Source organism: Cibotium barometz, chromosome 17, assembly GCF_041138505.1.
Source record: "Cibotium barometz isolate CiBa-2024 chromosome 17, ASM4113850v1, whole genome shotgun sequence".
Classification (NCBI taxonomy): Eukaryota; Viridiplantae; Streptophyta; class Polypodiopsida; order Cyatheales; family Cibotiaceae; genus Cibotium; species Cibotium barometz.
This window is the reverse complement of record NC_141062.1, coordinates 45696628-45716350: the sequence shown is the minus strand read 5'-3', so window position 1 is coordinate 45716350 and position 19723 is coordinate 45696628. Positions and strand designations below refer to the sequence as shown.

The window sequence follows — 19723 nt, the reverse complement described above, 5'->3', positions numbered from 1 at the left end:
ACAGAGAGCCTTCTCTAGTAGCGAAAGATGATCTTCTCGATGCTCTATTATTTCACCTTGACCATTTACCCAAATAAAGCAAAGACATCATCCACTACCTTGCAATGGTCTTCCATGAGACCTCCCTATCAAGAAAGCTTCCCTGTGTCAGTTGTTGATAGCACGAATGCTTCAATAGAGAGGCCAAGGTGATATTATAGAAGGTGCATCCATGAAGAAATTCCTCATTGTTCTTAAGCAAGGCCATTTTGTCAAAATTAGCTAAGGAGAGTTCCCTCATGCAAAGTTCAAACCATTGAACACATCATATTATAGTAGTTGCCGCACTGGGTTATAGCATCCCTCACATGCCGTGTATTCAATTCCAATCAAATATGCCAATTTTAACCAATCAAACTTATCATATTGGAATATTCCTCATGTATGAGTTCAAACCATAAATGAGCACCCCATTGAATTGGTTAGGTTTAAAGAGATCAATCATGTCCTTGGAACCCATCCTACCATGCCATCAAATACACCAGTTCCATCATTATATTATCTTCATTAAGTCATGGGGTTTAAGCCTTTGTTCACGCCTTCGCTTGACGTTGTCTACTCATTGGGTTCTAACTCTGACCATCAAACGACTCGACGTGAGAACACTATATAAGCCCACTCTATGGATTTGCAAACTCGAGTTCTCCAACCCTAACCTAGAGCTTTGCTATCCATGTCTATGCTCAACCAATCAGCAACCATCTATCACGACTTTCTCCTCCATCAAACAATCTGTAACCATCTAGCAAGCCTTCCTTCTCTACATCAAACGATGAGTTTTAGTAGTTGATTGTGCATGTTTCATAATCGCTTTCTTCACATCTAATGGAGGCATGTACCAAGGGTGATCTTCACATCAAACGATGGTTTCGAGTTGATTGAAGGCATATGTTTTCTTCACATTTGCTCAGGGCATGTACTTGCAAGCATGATCTTCACTCTTGGGGGATGATATCTCACATTGGTCCACATGCAAGTACACATGTGCATACACACGTGAAAAAAAAACACGCACACACATGCAAGCACATGTGTGTGTCCACACATAAACACACATATGTTTCCTTTGTATTTGACATCCCTTATTTTCCTTAAATAATTAACTCCCTTCTATTCTTATAGGAGGCATTTTAAGCCTAGCATAGTTACATCGTGGATCTCTTTAGGCTTATTGATGCTATATTTGAAGAGTGAACCCTCATTCATCATCCATGTAGTGTTGATCCATCTCATTGCTTGTATGATGGCTAGATATCCCCACGTAATGAAGCTTAGTGGGAAACATGGATAATTCTCAACCAATGTCTTTGTTTAGTTATCGAGGATACAACGGTATCCTACCTAGTCTGCCTAATTCTCCAAGTTCGTGCCCTTGTACTCTGCATGAAGAATAGAATTATTCGATTCATAATCTCTATGTGTAATTACTACCCACCTCAACCAAGGAGAGATCATTCACCAATGCAGGAGCTTTTGGGTATCTTTGCCCATCCATTCCTTACATGTAACTTGGATGGTACCTTGATGACGAGCAAGTGTAATGTTTAGAGATAACTTGCAAACTAGGACTTGTGACATTTTTATTTTTACATGCATAACATATTTTCTTAATTTCAAAGACTACAAAATTTAAGACATTTTACAAATGTTTTAGCTCAAAAATTTACAAAATTCAAGACAATTTAGTTATATTTGAACTCATCCTTAATGAAAATCTATAAAGAACTTGTAAGTGTGAGGAGTCTCATCTTCCTCAAAATATGGATTCCTTTCAACATATTACACACACATATATATTCACATTCAAAAGGATTATGTAAATTGAAAGATAATTGTTATCTTATTGGTGTCCTAGGGTGCGTGGTAATTGTCCACCCCTAAGGTTTTAACCTTAGCATCCATACATCAAATTTCTCTCTTAAAAAAGGTTTTTTTTTTAAAAAAAATTGGGAAATATTTTGTTATTTCAGCAGAGCATGATCATTTTTTTGTCTGTGGGGAGGTGGAATGCAGTGAGAAGGCGAGATCTTGCCTGTTGTAGGAGGATAAATTAGGGTTTTGCTGCAATGTTTCTGAGGAAATTCGCAGGGCCGCTTCTGGGTAAGGTGAAGGAGACGACAGGCCTGGTGGGCTTGGACGTGGTTCCCAATGCGCGGGAGGTTTTGATAACGTTGTACGACCAAACCCTCAAAGCAGTGGAGGACATCCCAGAGTCTGCAGAGTACCGGAAGGCCGTGGAGAGGTTCACCAAATTCCGGCTGCAGGTCTGCCAGCAGGAGCAGGACTGGGAGAAGATCGAAGAGAGGATCAATGGTGGGCAGGTCGAGGAGCTCATCGTAATGGCCAAAGATGAACTCACCCTTATCGACAAAATGAAAGGTAAGAGAGAGACCTTTTCTCTCCCTTGGTTCTACCCTTATCATGCAACAGCATTGGTGGTGTGTGTGTGTGTCCTCCTACTATGTGCATTCTCTGTTTTTGATCCACAAAAAGGAAAAAAAGCACATTGTAGAAGGTGGTGTGTGGCACTGGAGGTTCTACCCTCATTATGCAACAACATTTGTTTGTGTGTGTGTAGGGGAGGCTTCGTCTGATATGCATATTTGTTCAATGCATAACAAAGGATAGAATACACTGTCCGGACCCTCCCTCGTAGCAGCAGGTTCCCCAAGTGGAGTCCCTCCTGCCTCCCCCTCCTCATCCTGGTCTTGGTCACACGGAGTGAGAGGTTCCCTCGACTCGGCGATGGGTCACCTGCTGGTGATCTCTTCATAGCTTCTTGAACCTGGTGGAGAGGCAGGTGAACCAATCTCAGGCACCCATTGCCCTAGTTGGTTCGGCTTCTAAGGAACGATGGAGGTTTCAGCAGACCCCCCCCCCCCCCTCCCCTCCTACTTGCGAAAAAAGAAGAAGGCAATGTACCTACTCATCCTCGTTGACACTTTCCATACTCATACCGTACCTAACATTTTTTTTTGCCCAAAAAAGAGATCCTTCTATTAGTTGCCTAGAAGGCAGAATACAAACCACTGCAAAAGAAACACAACAAAACACAACCAAGGGCGCTTCCTCCATGGCTGGCCGCTCTCGGAGGAAGGTTACCTTGCTAATACAAAAGCTGGCTTCCCAACCTATTGTCATCTTGAGGGTGAAGCCTCTCTACTAGACAACATAATAAATCGGTAACAAGCGGCTCCAATTAGGATTAGGTACGTTAGGTACATGGCCCTTTTTTTTTTTTTTCCCAAGTACCAAATAGGAACAACAGTGCCTTTTTTTTCCCCTTGGTCTAGGACAAACTGCACCTCAAGAAGATTTTGCATTCCGGTCCTTCCCATACAGAATGCATAAGTGGACAAGTATTCTATCTACAAAGTGGACTGAGTTTGAAAACTGAAGAATACTAAAGAACAAAATTTTCCAGAGACAATTCAAGTCAGCCTGGACCTACATCAGAAGATGAGCACTAGCTGCTGGGGATAATCTTGCTGCTGATTTTCTGCTTTTCGAAGGTGCTGACATGCTGAGAAGAGCTTGAACAGACAAAGGGTCAAGCTCGACAATGTCTTGAAACAGCACATGCCTCGCAAATTGGCTTGAAACTTAATGGCTAGGCTGCTCTGCATCACGTGCACACATCGCGCCATGCTAATCCCAATCTAATCCTTCATTAAGGCAGCAATTTAAGCATCCATTTAGGGCTTTATCATCCGGTCGGCAAGCAGTAGGTTGTGAGCATATATTAGCAGGCCGACAACAGCTTCAGTAAACTGACCAGCAGTTGATGAGTCCTATATATAGAAGGGTCATAATTCAGTCATAATCATCTCTCCCCCTTTTAGAGATTGGTCTTAGATAAGTCTATTTTGGAATGCCATTGGCCAAGCATTTATGTTACCTATAATACATATAATGTAAACCACTCTTTCTCTCTCTCTATCTCTCTATTTGCGTTTTTGCATCAAAATGTTCCTATAGGGTGCTTAAGGGCATTGAAGGCTTCCACTATGCTACATTGGTATCAAAGTTGCAAGTTGTAGGTTGTAACCCAACTAAGCTACTCAAAAGTGAGAGCATTCCGTGGATGGTAAAATTGTGGTCAGGAAATACCACCCAGGCCTCCACAATGTCAGGAGAGACTTCTTCAGAAAGCTACAAAGAAGACATGGAAGGAGAATCAACAAAGAAGACACCACCACAGAAATGCTTCCGCAATTTAGTGAAGATTTTGTCAAAGCAATCTTGGAACAAAACAAATTGAGGCTAAAGAAGAAGTAGAAAAAAGCCAAAGAAAAAAAAAGCTTAAGAGGAGGCTGAAAAAGCCAAAAAAGCAGATGAAAAGTTAAAAGAACTCTCAAAACTTGAAAGATCTCGTCATGGAGCAACAAGAGCAAACAGGAGAAGCCAAAAAGTTGGAAGAATGAACGGTCAAAAAAGCCCGACGTGATGACGAATGAAGGGCCGAGGATGCCAAATGCAAGGTTGTAGAAGACCAACGATGGGAACACCAAGCAGCCTGAGAACACCAACAAAGGCTTGAAAGAGATGCTATGCAACTCCAGAGCCAGTAGCAGTTGATATCATCTCTGCAGACAAACATGCTATCAATTCTCCCTACCTTGGCGCAACACGGTCTGAGTTCCTCCACCATCCCAACTACCACCATCATACGAGCTCAACCAAATTTTAGTAAGTATGATGGTAAGTGTGATCATGCTACAATTATGCAATTTATTCATCAATTTGTGGCTAAGCTTTCAGATCCTCAAGACCAAGTCTACCTGGCAACACCTCACCTCTCTCGCGAAGCAGTTACTTGGTGGCAGTCTATATGTAGATCTGATCATAGGGGCTCCTCAGTATGGGACACCTTCGTGTCCGACCTCAAAAAACGGTTTCTTCCTCCCCAATACAAGACCAACCTTGAGGATGAGTTCTACAGACTCTCCCAAAATGGGTCTCCAGTTCTGACATACTCTAACAAAGTTATCACGTCAGCGCAACAGCTAGGAATATTTGAGGAGAATAGATTGAAACAGTTCATTAGGGGGCTGGATACTAACATTAGGTTCACTGTGTGTAATTTTGAGCCACTATCATATGATAGGGCCGCCCTCTCGAAACGGCATGAAACGTTTCGAAAGAAAACGAAACTTGCCCATCGAAATGGCATTTTGCCCAAATGTAAAGTGAGGTAAAAAAATGGGCGGAATGTTTTTTTTTTTTTTTTTTTTTGCAAATGCAATTTTTGCCATCGTTTTCGCCCTTGTTTGTTGCCCATTTGCCACTTCGCGCATCCCACGCTAGAAAGTTTTGAGGATGCCATTTCTTTTCAGTTAGCTAGAAAGATGAGTTGTACGCTTGTATCCTAGCATCTAGACGTAGACGGGTTCACACTTGGTCTTCGTACTCACATTTCCCATAAGGCTCAACAGTTTGAATTCGAGGTTCAAAAGGCCACATTTTAGCGAGACTTCATTGTCTCACCTTTTATGGGGTGTGATATGATTCCTGGCATTCAGTGGTTTAGGGAGTATGCATCCATTTCTGATTGGAGGCAGGACACTTTCACAATTGTTCATGGTGTTCTTGACTCTATCTTGATTCGTAGGGATAGGAGCATGCCCGACATTCCGCTCATCTTTTTTTTTTTTTTTTCCGGGAAAAAGATCCTTCTATTAGTTAATGAGAAAACGCCATAAGGCTACAAAGCTCACCTCGCAAGGAGGGATAAAACACAGTGATCTCCTGAGCTCCACCCCCGTGGCTGGCCGCTCTCTGGGGGGGGCTACCTAGTAGTACATATGGAAGGTGAGAAAAGCCAGACTGGAGGCCTGTAGTGCCAAGTGACATCCTCGCCCCTCGCGGTGAGGAAAGGGCCAGGGTGCCAAGTGCGGAGGAAAGCCTTGCGGCGCCCTCTCATGCGATCCGAGTCGCCCCGGAGTTTCCCCCAGTGTCCTCTCAAGGTGTGAATGATGTCCACCCAGAGGGCCTGTATGACCTCCGCCGGTGGAGTCGCCTGGCGGTCAATGGCCTCCCTGCATCGGGCTCTCCATATGTGCCAAGCCGTCATGCTGCTGATCATCTCCCATCTGTGCCCGACCCCCTCCTGAGGGGCTGCCGATGAGAAGTCTGGCGTCGGAACCACCGCCATCGCCCTGTCAGAGACCTGGATGGTCGCGCTGCCAGGGACGTCCTCATATCCAAGGGCCGGGCCGCTGTCCGTGGCCCAAGCCACCGCACCCCACGTCACCAGCATCTCACCTGGTGAGCCTGCAAAAACCATCCTGAGAGCGCGCTGCCAGACCTGCTGAGCCTGTGGGCAATCCCATAAGCAGTGCCGCTGCGACTCCTGTGCATGGCCGCACCGAGGGCAGGACGCTGGGTGTCTGCCAAAAGCTAGCCATGCCCCCACAGCCAGTCCTCTATGCGCTGTGAGCCAGAGAAAAAGCGTCACCTTCCGGGGCCGGAAGCTGGCCCAAAGGCGCTGCCAGAAGTCCCTAAGAAAGGCAGGGGAGAGCCCCTGTCGCCGCCAATGCTCGGCCGCCGCCGGAGTGCTCGCTATCCTGTGCCTCTGAATCCGCCGCCCCAGCCTCGCTGTGTACTGAAAAAAGGGGATGCCTGGGCTGGTAGGGGCCAAGTAGGGATCTCGCCAAAACCACTCACCTGGATCCCACTGAAGGCGAATAAGAGGCCTGCTGTCCCAAGCCCATAATCTCCAAGAACAGTCCTCCCCTATCGAGGCCGGTGAGGGGTCTACATGCCACTGTCTCTGATGAAAGCCGACCACCCGCACCCTCTGAAGAATACAACCCTGGAGCCCATCCAAATCTAGTCGTGTCCTCTGAAGTTGGCCACCCTCTCCCACCTCGAAAGTGAGTGGGGCGGCTCTCTCCGCTGTGCCGCAGACCGCTAGAAGGATCTCATGCCGAGTAAAGACACCCATCCACTGTGGAGGTGGAGGGTCCTGTACTGGGGTCCGCCACTCCCGGGGGATGGCCGCCTCAATGTCCTGTCTCATCAACTCTCTGCCCCTCATCCCACTGAGTCTCCTCTCCTGAGCCTCTAGAGGCAGCTGCTGAAAACATATCCAGTCGTCTAGGGACTGGGCTGGGCCGGAGCTCAAAGGGCCCCACGACACGTGAGACCGCGATCCAACCATATGGCCACTGGGAAGTCGAATCAAGGGGTTCCAGATCAATGGCTGCCTCAGGCGCTCCTCATCGGTGCCCGGAGGAGTCTGGAAGAGTGACGGCCTCAGATGCGACCAGGCCCTCAGAAGGCTAGCTGCAAAACGCTCCTCGAAGCCAAGGCCCACTCCTCTGGATCGCTGCTCTGTAAAGATCCACCTAATGCTGGGGGTCCAGGGGCCGCTAAGAGAAGGGGTGCGGCTGAGCATCCTGGAAACAAGAAACTCCTTCCACGGCTCAGCGCCTGGCAGGAGGCCACGAACTACTAACTTGCCAAGCAATGCTCGGCTTTGGCAAATAGGATCAACAATGCCCAGGCCGCCTCTCTCCCTCGGCTGAGTGATCACCGCCCATGCCACCTTGGCCCTGGCGGGCCGCTCGTCGCCACCGGACCAAAGAAAGTTCCTGATGAGCCGCTGCACCTGGCCAATGCATGCCCGAGAGAAGGCCCAGCAGGAAGTGATGTACCACATAGTAGCAAGCAGAACCTGGTTGGCCACAACTACTCGGCCAGCCAGAGATAAACGAGCGGTACTCCAATACAGAAGCTTCTTCCGAATGCTCAGAAGAAGGGGGGCTATCTGCTGCTCCGGAGATATGTCAATGCCCACATAACATCCCAAATAACGCACTGTAGTGCCAGGGGGCAGCCACTGAAAACCGTCAACTGGCCTCCAAGTCGGGGGGGGCATAGAGCTGACCCACAGCCCACACGACTTGTGCCAGTTGATCAAAGCGCCCGAAGCTCTACAAAACTTGTCCATGGCTAAGGCGAAGCGGCGGAGGTTCTCCTCACCTCCCTGAAGATAGACAGCAGTGTCATCCGCAAACTCCGAGTCTAGGAGCTCCTCCGAGGTACGGATGGGAAGCTGGAGGCCCCGCAAACCTGTATCCTGTGCCGTCAAAAAAGTGCTCATGGCCTCCGCCACAAAAAGAAAAAGAAAGGGCGCTAAGGGACACCCCTGCCGCACCGAGCGCGAGAGCTGGAACCTCTCTCCGCGCACGCCCTGTATCAGCACCTGGCTATGAGCCGATGAGTAGAGTGCAGAGACCCCACGGATCCACTGAGGGGGGAAGCCCATCCTCTCCATAGTGCCTTCCAAGAAGGCCCAGTCCACCCGATCATATGCCTTCTCGAAGTCGAGAAGGAGCACTGCCAGATCCTCCTGTCGAAATCTAGCCAGAGCCGTAGCCTCCCAGAAGGAGAAAATGTTATCCAGAATGCTCCTATCCTGGATGAAGCCAGTCTGCGTGGAGTGGATGATGTCCGGAAGGTGAGGCTGAAGCCGCCTGCTGATCGCCTTAGCTAGGACCTTGTAGGCCGTGCCTAGCAAGGTGATCGGTCTCCACTGTCTAATCTCCAGTCTGTCTCCTCCCTCTTTGGGGATCAAGTGGATCAAACCCTCAGCCATGCTGTCCGGCATGACTCCTGACTCCATAATCTCCTGGAATGCCAATCTGAAGCCCTTGTGTAAGAGGCCCCAGTACCTCTGGAAGAAAGCCACCGAAAGACTGTCCTCTCCTGGGCATTTGCCCCGAGGTAATGCCTGAAGAGCCTCCTCCAGTTCCGTATCCGAGAAGGGGGAGAGAAGGGAGTGCTGTAAATGGGCCGGCACAACCGGTCTCGTGAAGCTCCAGACTGCCTCCCGAGCCTCTCTCACCCTGTCATCTGCTGGCTCAGCAGAGAGAAGGTCCCTGTAAAAATCTGTGGCTATAGCCCGAACCCTGGGGGGATCCACCACAACCTGGCCATCAACCTGCCGGAGACGCCTGAGACCCTCTCGTCTGAAGCGAGGCCCTGTCGCCTCAAAGAAATCTCGAGTCACTCTGTCCCCAGCCTGTGTCCAAAAGGAAGCCCGAGCATGGAATCGGAACTCCACCCTCCTCTCCTCGATGGATCTGATCTCCGTGCGAGCTGACTCCATCTGCTCTGAGATCCAAGGGCTCGTAGGATCCCTCTCCTGGAGTCTCTGGAGGGACGCTAGACTCCTCCGTAGGCTCCTCTCCTGCTCTCTGAAAGCCTCCAGCCGGTCCAAGGCAGCCTGTCTGAGCATCTGGCTAATCTCCTGCAAGCCACTGGCAAGATCGCTGGCTGCCGATCCTCTCCTGAACTGCAGCTCCTGCCAGACCTGCTCAACTCTGATCGCAATCTCGGGCTCCTCTAAGAGACAATCTGGAATCCGGACGCTCTGGCCCTGCTCTCCTCTCGTGGGGTCCTCGATCTGGAGAAGCACTGGATAGTGATCTGAAAACGAGGAGCCTGCAAGTATGCCCACTGTGCCACCTCTATCACAGGCCCACTCATCAATGTAAAACCTGTCGATGCGGGATAGGTTAACCCCTGTGGCCCGTCTATCCGAGCGCGAGAAAGATAGGCTCCCCTGCAACCTGCCAAACTCCGGGAGAGTCCACGGATCCTGGCCTCTCACCTGAAGCACTAGTTCCTCCCAGGCAGCTAGCTCCGGCCCATGAATGGTCTCCTGGTTGCCCCCCATCCTGTCCTCTGCATCCTCCAGCATGTTGCAATCCCCTCCGAGGCACCAGTGGTCTGCCAAGGGGAGGGACTGCCTAATGGTGCTCCAGAACTCGGCTCTCCCGGTCGCCCCATTAGGGGCATAGAAGTTGAGGAAGCCAATGCGGTCTTCCCCAACCCGAAGGATGATCCACTGCGCACGACCCTGGACCAGGATGCCAGAGTCCACAACTTCAGATAGAAGCTGCTCGCTGACTGAGATGCATACTCCACCCTGGTTCCCCTGGGAGCCATATGCCGGTGACCAAAAAGTGTGTCTCCTGCCTGGCAAGATCTTCCCGCAGGTGCGGGTACGCCCGGCAGAAAGGTGGTGCTCCTGGATGAAAAGGATATCGATGGGTCCTCCAACGAGAGCCCTCTGGATCTCCTGGCGAAGTCTGCCCCGGCCAATGTAGCAGCGATGTCCACCGAGACCCTGAATGTTCCATGAGAGGATCCTCATGGATGAGCTATGGCAAGTGAAGCAGCCTCCACTGGCTCACCCCTCTCAGCCGGCCCGGATGATCTGCCCTCCACTCTGTGAGTCTTGGGCGCCGGCTTGGAGGGAGAATAATCACTGTCTGTCCGGGTGCGGAGTCTCTCCAAAAAGAGGGTGACCTGTCTCTGTGTCTAGCCCCACTCCGCCTTCGCCCTGTCCAGGGCATAGGCGTGAGACCAATCCTCTGCATATATGTATCTAAAGGTAGGCTGCACCCTCGGGGCGGCATGGAGGAGAATCAGAAGCACCGCCTCAACTGAGGTGTGGACCGGATCCGCCCGCCAGTCTCTTATACCAAACAGGCTCATGCGGGCTGAGTGTAATCGGGTCTGCAATAGGTCCGTGAGCCCCAAGTCACTGAAGTGGTGAGAAAACTCCAGTATCTGATCACGCAAAACTTCCTCTACAGAGTTGCAATCCCATGCTGTGTCTGGGGCAACACTGAGAGGAAAGGAGAAAGCCACCATGCTGCTCACCACAGAGGGAGAACGAGAGGGATGGCACACCACGCAAACTCGCAAGGGCGCGACCAGTGTCTCGAACGGGCCAGCATCCAGCTGGAGGCACCTGAAAAAACCGTAATTCACTGGTAGCCCCATCACTCGCGGGGGCCCCCTAGGGGAGGCTGGAGAGAACTCTGTGGCGGGCGAGGCGAGGATCGCCATCTCCACCGGCCCGGAGTGGCGGTGGAACAGCCGCTGGACTGAGCTCTGGCCTACCCAGCTGCGCTGCCCCGGGGCAGTGGGTGGTCCGGCGAAGTATCCTGGAGAGGCCGAGGGAGGGATGGGGGCTCGTGGCGAGGAGGGGGGAGAGCGAGGAGAGGATGGAGAGGCATCTGCCAGAGGATAGGTGTCAGGGGGGGCCGCCGGGGGAGGCGGGAGAGGGGGGGCTGGGGGGGGAGAAGGAAGGGTGGAAGGAGTGCTCTCCGGGTGAGGGGAAGGGGAGCCGGGGGTCGAAGAGTGCGGCCCAAGATCCTCAGGAATCTGCTCCAAGGAGGGTGGGGGGCCCCCCGCGGGGGGAGGCGGGAGCGGGGTCTCCACGTGGGAGACTCCACCAGCGGCCTCAACGGGCACTAAGTCTGAATCCTCGTCCATCGGGGTGGGACCTGCTGGCCGCCTATCCCTGACAGGAGCATAAGTGCGGATAGGTGCCTGTACGCCAGCCGGAGTCGCCTGTCCGCCAGCCTGTGCTGCCTGCTGGCGTCTGCGACGACGGTCCCTGCGGGCCGGGCGTTTCCGCCGGCGAACCTCCTGCCATCCGCCAGCCTCCTGGGACTGCGCGGCATCCTCCGCCGGGGCCTGCTCGTCAGATGATGGCGCCTGCTGTGACGAGCCAGGGATGTCCAGTCTCTGAAGTGGATGGCCACCCCTCGGGTCTCCTGCAGGGGGTCCGGAGGCGGCACAACGTGAAGGATGAGCCCCCTTGCGGGGACAGGCGCGTGCGAGATGGCCCATCTCCCGACATATGTAACACTGGCCGGGGAGGCCCGAATACTCCACGCGCTGTATCATATGTCCTCCAGAAAGACAAGGGAGAAGGATCGTCTTCGGGAGGGACTCCGGTGACGGAACCACAACCCGAATGGCCGGGAGTCCTGCTGCCCGAGCAATCACTGAAGCCGCTGTCTGAGGCGTCTCCACCACCTGCCCGAACGCCTTGCCAATGGATGACAAGAGGGGCAAGTACTCCCTACGGAGTCCAGGAAAACAGATAGTGACGGGGAAACCTGTCGCGCCTGCTAGCGGGTCAGAAGCGGGGTCGAAACCATGAGTCCATCGCGCCAGGAACGCCCGGGAAGAGCGGAGGGCAATGGGGCTCCGAGCCAGCACCATCTGAGCTGCCTGTGGGGACTCGAAATCCACCTGATAGTAGCCACGTCCCAAAAAATCCACGCTGACGATCTTGGCGGGCACGCCAACAAGGCTGCCTTGTAGAAGGTCGCGAAGCGCTCTCCGCATCGGACGGCTACCCACTATCTTGCAGACCAAGGAGGAGGCCTCAAGAGCGGAAACTGTGGAAACAAACAACTGAAGATCTTCAGCTGTGAACTCCAGACGGAGACCGGAATCGGCAGGGATAGTCGGAGCGGCTTCCATGGAGTCCTCCAGAGGGAAAAAGCCAGAAACCGGGGTCACCAACGGGAGGGACACAGCCCTGCGAGGAAAAAAGAGAAGCGGAGGGCTACAGGATAGCGGGGGCGGGGCGCGCGGGGGGGGGGGGGGGGGGGGGGGGGGGGGGAGCTGAGGCGGGGAGGAGTTAACGGTGGGCGGAGGGGCGGGACGGAAGGGAGGAGAAAGAGGGCGGAGGGGGGAGAGGTGGCGGGGGAGAGAAGAGAGGGGGAGGCGAAGGATGTTAGAGAGGCGGAGGAAAAAGGATGGGGGAAGGAAGTAAACGGCGGGGGGAGAGGCGGGGAATGCAGCGAGGAGGGAGGCGAAGGAAGAGAAGGCGGGGGGGGGAAGAAAGCGGAGAAGAGGAGGGAGGCGGGGGGGTGAAGGCGGGGAAGAAACGCGAGGCAGAAGGCGGTGGGGAGGTGGCGTAGAGGGGCGCGATGAAGAAGGCGGGGGAGAGGGCGGAGGAGACCGCGGAGGGCTGGCGGGGGGGGGGGGAAGTGAGGCGCGATGGCGAGAAGCAGCGGGGGGGGGGAGAGCGGAGCTCGCAGGCGAGTCAAATCAGTTTTTTAGATCCCCTCCTGGCAACTTCTACTCACTTAGAAGTTGCCTCAATCGACATTCCGCTCATCTTCCATATCCAGGTCCAATGAGCCATCAGAGAAGGAGCCGAATGTGCTTTGATTTATGTCTGTAGCCAGTAGTTTGCTATTAAATCAGCAACCCCTTTGCGCAAAGGTTGGATGGTCTCCTTGCACAGTTTCAAGACATTATGCTAAAGGATGATCTCTCGCCTTAGCTCCCACCTAGTCGCCTCGAGGACTATCACATTGAGTTAGTCCTCAAGATAGAACTACCCAATAAGTTCCCCTATCGTCTTTCTAAGGCATTGGAGAGCGAATTGGAGCAGCAACTTTCCTAGTTACTCCAAGTTGGATTTATTTGACCCTCATCCTCGCCCTTTTGCTGCACCTATTTTATTTGTGCAAAAGAAAGACAAGTCCGCACGATTATGTGTGGGCTACAGGGCACTCAATAAGCTCTCAGTTAAAACAGGTTCCCAATGCCCAAGATTGAGTATATTCTCTAGTGACTCAATGATACGAAGTTCTTTTCAAAGAGTGGCTATCATCAAGTTCAGATCTTTATGGCTAACATTCCAAAAATTGCCTATAGGATTGAATGTGGCCTCTATGAGTTTGTGGTGATGCAATTCAGACTCACCAATGCACCGACGACTTTAACAAAATGATGTCTTGGGGTTTTTGTGGAGCTCATACGAAAGTGTGTTCATCTTTTTAGATGATATACTCATCTTTTCTGCTACTGCAGAGCCATTCACACTCATTGTAAGTTTGGGGGCCCTTCATTGGGTAAATTGGAACCAATACTGTGTCGACTCTTATCTGCTTTCTCTCTCTTCTACTCTCTCTCTCTAAGTGGAATTGCACAGACTCATGGGTATAAAGAAGGCTTTGTTGCACATTACGACGATCAACCTCTTGCATGCTACATTGGTATCACAGCTGCAAGTTGTAACCCAACTTGGCTACCCTAAAGTGAGAGCATTCCGTGGATGGTAAAACTGTGGTCGGGAAAAACCACCCAAGCCTCCACAGTGTCAGGAGAGATATCGTCACCAAGTTACAAGGAAGATATTGAAGAAGAGTTCTACAAGGAAGACACAATTCTTACAGAAATGCTTCCGCCAAGCAATGAAGATTTCATTAGATTGCTCTTGGAGCAAAATAGGTTGCTAAGGCAGCAAATTGAAGCCAAAGAAGAAGAAGCGGCACAAGAAAAAAGAGCTAAAGAAGAGGCTGAAAAAGCCAAAGCAGCAGTTGAAAAAGCCAAAGAAGAAGTAGAAAAGCCCAAAGAGCTCTCAGAATTGGAAAAGTTACTCCTCATGGAGCAACAACGGCACAAAGAATGTTCATCCTCACGGCGAGCTTCTTTGGCTAGCCAAAGGGCCGAGGAAGAAGACCGAAAGCGGGCAGACCAAGCTACTCAAGAAATGCTTAATCATGAGACTACGCAACTCCAAAATCAGCAGTTGATAGCCGCTATGCAGGTGAATGTTTTGTCTCTTCTCCCTTCACTGGCGCACCAAGGCGCAAGTTCCTCCACCACCCCAACCACCACCGTCATACGAGCTCAACTGAACTTCAAAAAGTATGATGGTAAGTATGATCATGTTGCAATATTACAATTCATTCATCAATTTGTTGCATATTTTCCTTTGGCTAAGCTTTCAACACAAGATCGAGTCCACCTGGCGGCACCTCACCTTTCAGGCGAAGCGGTCACTTGTGTTAGCAGTCATCTCCTCTCTGTACACTATGTCAGGGCCTCTGTTGTGGGTGTGTCCCCATTTTCCTCACTTCCATGTATTTTTTCCATTTTTTGCTTGGTGTGGGAGGTTGTTTTGTGCGTGTCGGCTATATCAGATGCTGGCCGACTGGACACTACTGACCCAACCTGATGTGTTGACCTGGCTGACTGTAGATACACTGACCGACAGCCCATTTGCTAGCCGACTAGCTAGGACAATTCGTGGGTTGCTGTCGGCCTATTTTGTGCTGGCCGACTTGCAGCCTGGGGCCATATAAAACGGCCCCTTGCCCCCCCACATTGTTCATTGTGTATTCTGGGATTTCTTTGGTGTATATAGCAGAGTTACACTAGCTTCTCTCTCTCTCTTGCATCTGTGTATTGCTCTCTACAACAGTTGTCTTCATTTCCGCTGTGCATTCTGACATGGTATCAGAGCCCCAGGTGGCTTGAAGCTTGGAGACAGTGGGATGTCGAGGGTTTGCTGATTTAGGTGCTGATTGGAGACTGTTTTGGGCTGTACGGGACTTGGAGATCGGGTAGAAGGCGGCCATCATCGTTGGACAGCCACCTTGCATTCTATTTGCAGCCTCTTCTTCTTCTTTTTTCCCACCCACCCTCCCTTCACAAGACCTTGTGAACCCTTGAGATGGCAGATTTGCTTGAGATGGCTGAGAAGCACGTGAAGATCCCGACACTCCCCACGTTCTTGGTGGACCGCCAGTTGGACGGGAACAACTACGACATATGGAAGGTAATGATGGAATTTGTTTTGGAGTCTTATTACTTGGCTGATTTCATTGTTGTTGGGGTTCCATGGTTGGAGTTAGAGGATGGGAAGTTACCCTCTATTTGGAAGGAACGGAAGGCACAGTTATGGAATCGTGTCAATGCCAGAGTCCGTTCTTTCATCTTCCTCAATTGCACACCACAGGTGATCAATCATATAAAGCATATGACGCTGGCCAGAGGTATTTAGCATTTGGCTTCTCTCTACAACAGGGTATCACCCATGAAGAGAATCTCCTTGGAAGTTCAAATGCGGGTGATGAATCCTGCAAAGTTGTCGACGATGCGAGAGCACATCAACAAGCTGCAGGCTCTTCAGCAGGAAGTTCTCCAGGAGGGAAAGAGATATCATGAGAGGATATGGCCATAATGTTGCTGTCACATTTGCCCTCTCAGTACTCGGCCTCTTACTCTTCGTTGATCACCAGTGGCAGGCTCAACACCATCACATGGGAGGAGCTTGTGCCCATGGTCTTGGACCAGGAAGAGCGATTTATGAACCCTCCACAGGGCGGAGGTTCTGAGGCCTTAACTGGCCAACGGTCGAAAGGCCGTAATAACAACAACAAGGGCAAAGGGAAGGCTTCATCGGAGAAGTCTTTTGAGAAGAAGCCCGACTTAGACCGAGAGAAACTGAAGGCCGAGAGGACCTGTAATGATTGTGGCGAGAAAGGCCACTATTGGAGAAAGTGTCCCAAGCGGACTGGGAAGAGTGCTGATTCTTCAACTCAGCTGCAAAGACTCCAGCCTTTGTGCACTTGGAGATGTTGGACACGGATGCTTATCTTCTTGGAGCGAGGAGGCAGTTGGCTTCACCGCAAAGGATACTTGGGAATGGATTCTTGATAGTGGTGCTTCTAGGCACATGACTCCTTCCCGTGACTTCTTTCTGGATCTGAAATGGCAGTCAGGTCGCATTTTTATTGGCGACAATTCCACCATACCGATACACAATGAGGGCCGGATGGAGATCATTCTCGATGGTAGAGGGGGGAAGCATTCCTCTCGTGTTCTTTACGTCCGAGCACTTGGTTTTCATCTGTTGTCAGTGCATGAGGTGTGCAAGACTGGCTTCTGGGTGGAGTTTGAGGAGCGTTCTGTTGCTCTACGGGACCGCGAGACTGGCCAAGTTGTTTGGGAAGGCAGCGTGGAGAATGGTATATACAAACTCTCCGCACTCTCCTCTTTGACAGGTTCTCAGATTAGTGATTTGTGGCACTTTCGGTTTGTCGATCCACTAGGAATGTGGGGAGAGTGGGGATCTTCACGTGCTTCTCAGCCATCTCAAGCAAATCTGCCATCTCAAGGGTTCACAAGGTCTTGTGAAGGGAGGGCAAGTGGGGAAAAAAATGAAGAAGAGGTAGCAAACAATATGCAAGGCGGCTGTCCAACAGTGATGGGGCCCCCTTCTACCCGATCTCCAAGTCCCGAACAGCCCAATAATTCTCCAATCAACACCAAAAATCAGCAAACCCTCAAGCTCCCATTGTCTCCAAGCTTCAAGCCACGTGGGGCTCTGATACCATGTTGGAATGCACGACGAAAAATGAGACAACTGCTGTGAGAAACAAAACGCAGAAGTGTAGAGAGAGAGAAGCTGTATAAACTCTGCTATATACACGAAGATCCGATACAAAAGGAGTGTGGGGGGGGCAAGGTTGGTATTTATACCACCCTACAGTGCTGGTCGGCCAGCCCAAAAACAGCCGACTGGGTGCAAATCATGTCCACGATTGGAGCAGTCGGCCAGCAGAAGACATCAAGTCGGCCAGGATAGGAGTCGTCGGCCAGCACAAGACAGCCCCCACGACCCAAAAACAGGGAGAAAAAACATGGAAAAATGGAGAGAACTCCTGGGCGGGCACACCCACAATAGAGGCCCTCACTGAGTACTATGGTACAGACAGGAGATGACTGCTAACACAACAATTACCAACTACTTCTAAACCTAGGAGGAGGACGCTTGCACAGTGGATCCTTGTGGACCCACCTCGGGCTATTGTGGACCCAGCTTGCCCGAGAGGAGTTACCTTGGACTAGGCATGATATGCGCACTCCAATGTCCCCGGCGTCCATGGTCCCCCGGACAACAGCCACGATCCACTCATCAGCTCCAGATCGAGGACATGCTCCACCGCCATTGAGCTACCTTTTCATGTGCATTGTGGTCATACTCATTAGCCCCATGCTTGATATATTGGAGAGTGGTATACCATCTATTGGGGGCTAGTGCTCCTCTCATGTTTCATGTTCTTGTATTCCATGATAAGATTTCCATGGGCTTGTTTGTTCTATTTTATTTTTTGCTCCATGATGAGATATGCCATGGACATTATTGTATCACTTTGGTCTCATAGGGCCATTGAGTCTTTAGTAGACGCTTAATCTCTCTTTCTCTCTCTCTCTCCCCCCCCCCTCTCAATTTTTCGATATGCTTGGTTTCCATGTGCTTCCATCATGGTGCATGTGTGTGTGTGTGTGTGAGAGAGAGAGAGAGAGAGAGAGAGAGAGAGAGAGATTGTGTTTTTTCTCCATGTGCAGAATGGAAACCTTGGGAAGTTCCAGAGGGTCACAAAATTGAGATTGAAATAGATGACGCCCCAGTACCTTCTCATGTTCCTCAACATCGTACACTTTTCACCGCGGAACCGTATGTGCCTCCAGCCAAAGATGCAGTGGAAACGGAGGCTGAGAAGCCCAAAACCTGAAGGCTTTTATTCTGAAGTAATGGCACTGTCATGTTCTCTTTCCCATAAGACAATTTCAGGCTATTTTGCTGCATCAGTAGAGCAACTTTCTGGTGGAAATTCCGAATAAATGTACTCTTTTTTTTGGGAGGTATTTTGATACCCAGTACATGACCTTTCAAAGCAGCATTTTAGGCACTTCCAAAGCTTTTATTATCAGCATTCAAGTCGTCGGTTATGTTCACATGTAACCAATTGGACCTTGATCAGCACCTGACTAGCTTGCTTTTGAGGGCTAAGCTGTGCATACCATGGGGCAATATGATGGCCTTTCAAAAAGTGCTTTGCATACCTAAAAGAGAAGTTGTCTAATATCTTTATGTGCATTGTATGCCTTGAGACCTAAGGTTTGCATAACTTGCTCGCTAAAAGAATGCCACCTCTTGCATATAATAGCAACTAGAACGGTAGATTGTCTTAAGATTTTCTTCTAGAAAGCTTGTATTAGAGGAGAGTGTATGATATTGTCCACCATTAAAAGGACCTTAGGTAGGCCACTTGCTTTTAACACTCCTTGCTCATTTTGAGTTCTTTTAAAGTGCATGGCATCAACAATTGCGAGCACTTTGCAAGAACTGTTTGAATTTTCCATGATGACTGGATCTCAAGGCTTTGCTATCCTACTTGTCTCGTATTGCCTTAAAGCTCTTTAAGCTGGACACACATATTTTTGGCTACCCTGTCAACATGGGGTGTGACAAACCAATTGGGAGCTGCAAAGGTGTGGTATAGACGGCGTCCCATTTGTTGCAACTCTTTACAGTCATTCAAATGGCTTCTAGTTTGTGTCAGGAGCTCTTGCACCACAAACTTGTCATTACATCATGCTATGCACCACAAACTTGTCATTACATCATGCTATGGACTGCAATGTTCGATCATTGGAAGAAATGCTTGGACTGAGCATCTAGAGAAGATGAAAACATCAACCTTTACACAGCAACCTCCGTATTGGAACTCATAGAACTAGTGTTCAATTTCCATGGTAATATGCATCTCTTGCACATCATGTATACACACTTTTATATTTATCTTTGTATAATCATGTGATAACCTAATCTATTTATATTTCTGAATTATATATTTTTAAATAAAACTTCATATTCTCATAAACACCCTATGACTTTTAATATCAAAAACTCTTGAAAACAACTCTACAAAAAAAATGCATGTGCGCGCGTGCACACATACACACGAGTTGTTTCCCATATACTAAACATGTATATGTGTCTGTGTGTGGGTGGTTTGGGTGTGTTCCATTATCATATTTCACAGTTTCACATGTGTGCGCTCATGCACACAATGGATTTTTCAAGCAAATTCACACACAAATTTGGACACAATGGATTTTTCAATCAAATTCACACACAAATTTGGACTTAAGATATGTTAATCAAGCTCAACGTTTATTTATTTATACTAGCCTTAGGGGCTTAGGTCGAACTTATTTAATTAATTAAATGTACGCGCGCACGCGTGTGTACATATATATACGTGTGTATATACAT

General features: G+C 50.0%; 1 protein-coding gene across 1 annotated transcript; it reads left to right on the top strand.

The window, feature by feature from the left end:
• The first annotated feature begins 1967 nt into the window (after positions 1 to 1967).
• LOC147630066 (putative NADH dehydrogenase [ubiquinone] 1 alpha subcomplex subunit 5, mitochondrial) lies at positions 1968 to 18494 on the top strand. The gene is made up of 2 exons (XM_086811692.1): positions 1968 to 2418; positions 18010 to 18494. Exons 1-2 carry the CDS (start codon positions 2106 to 2108, stop codon positions 18174 to 18176), a joined length of 480 nt encoding a protein of 159 aa, XP_086667818.1. The 5' UTR covers positions 1968 to 2105; the 3' UTR covers positions 18177 to 18494.
• The last annotated feature ends 1229 nt before the right edge of the window (positions 18495 to 19723 follow it).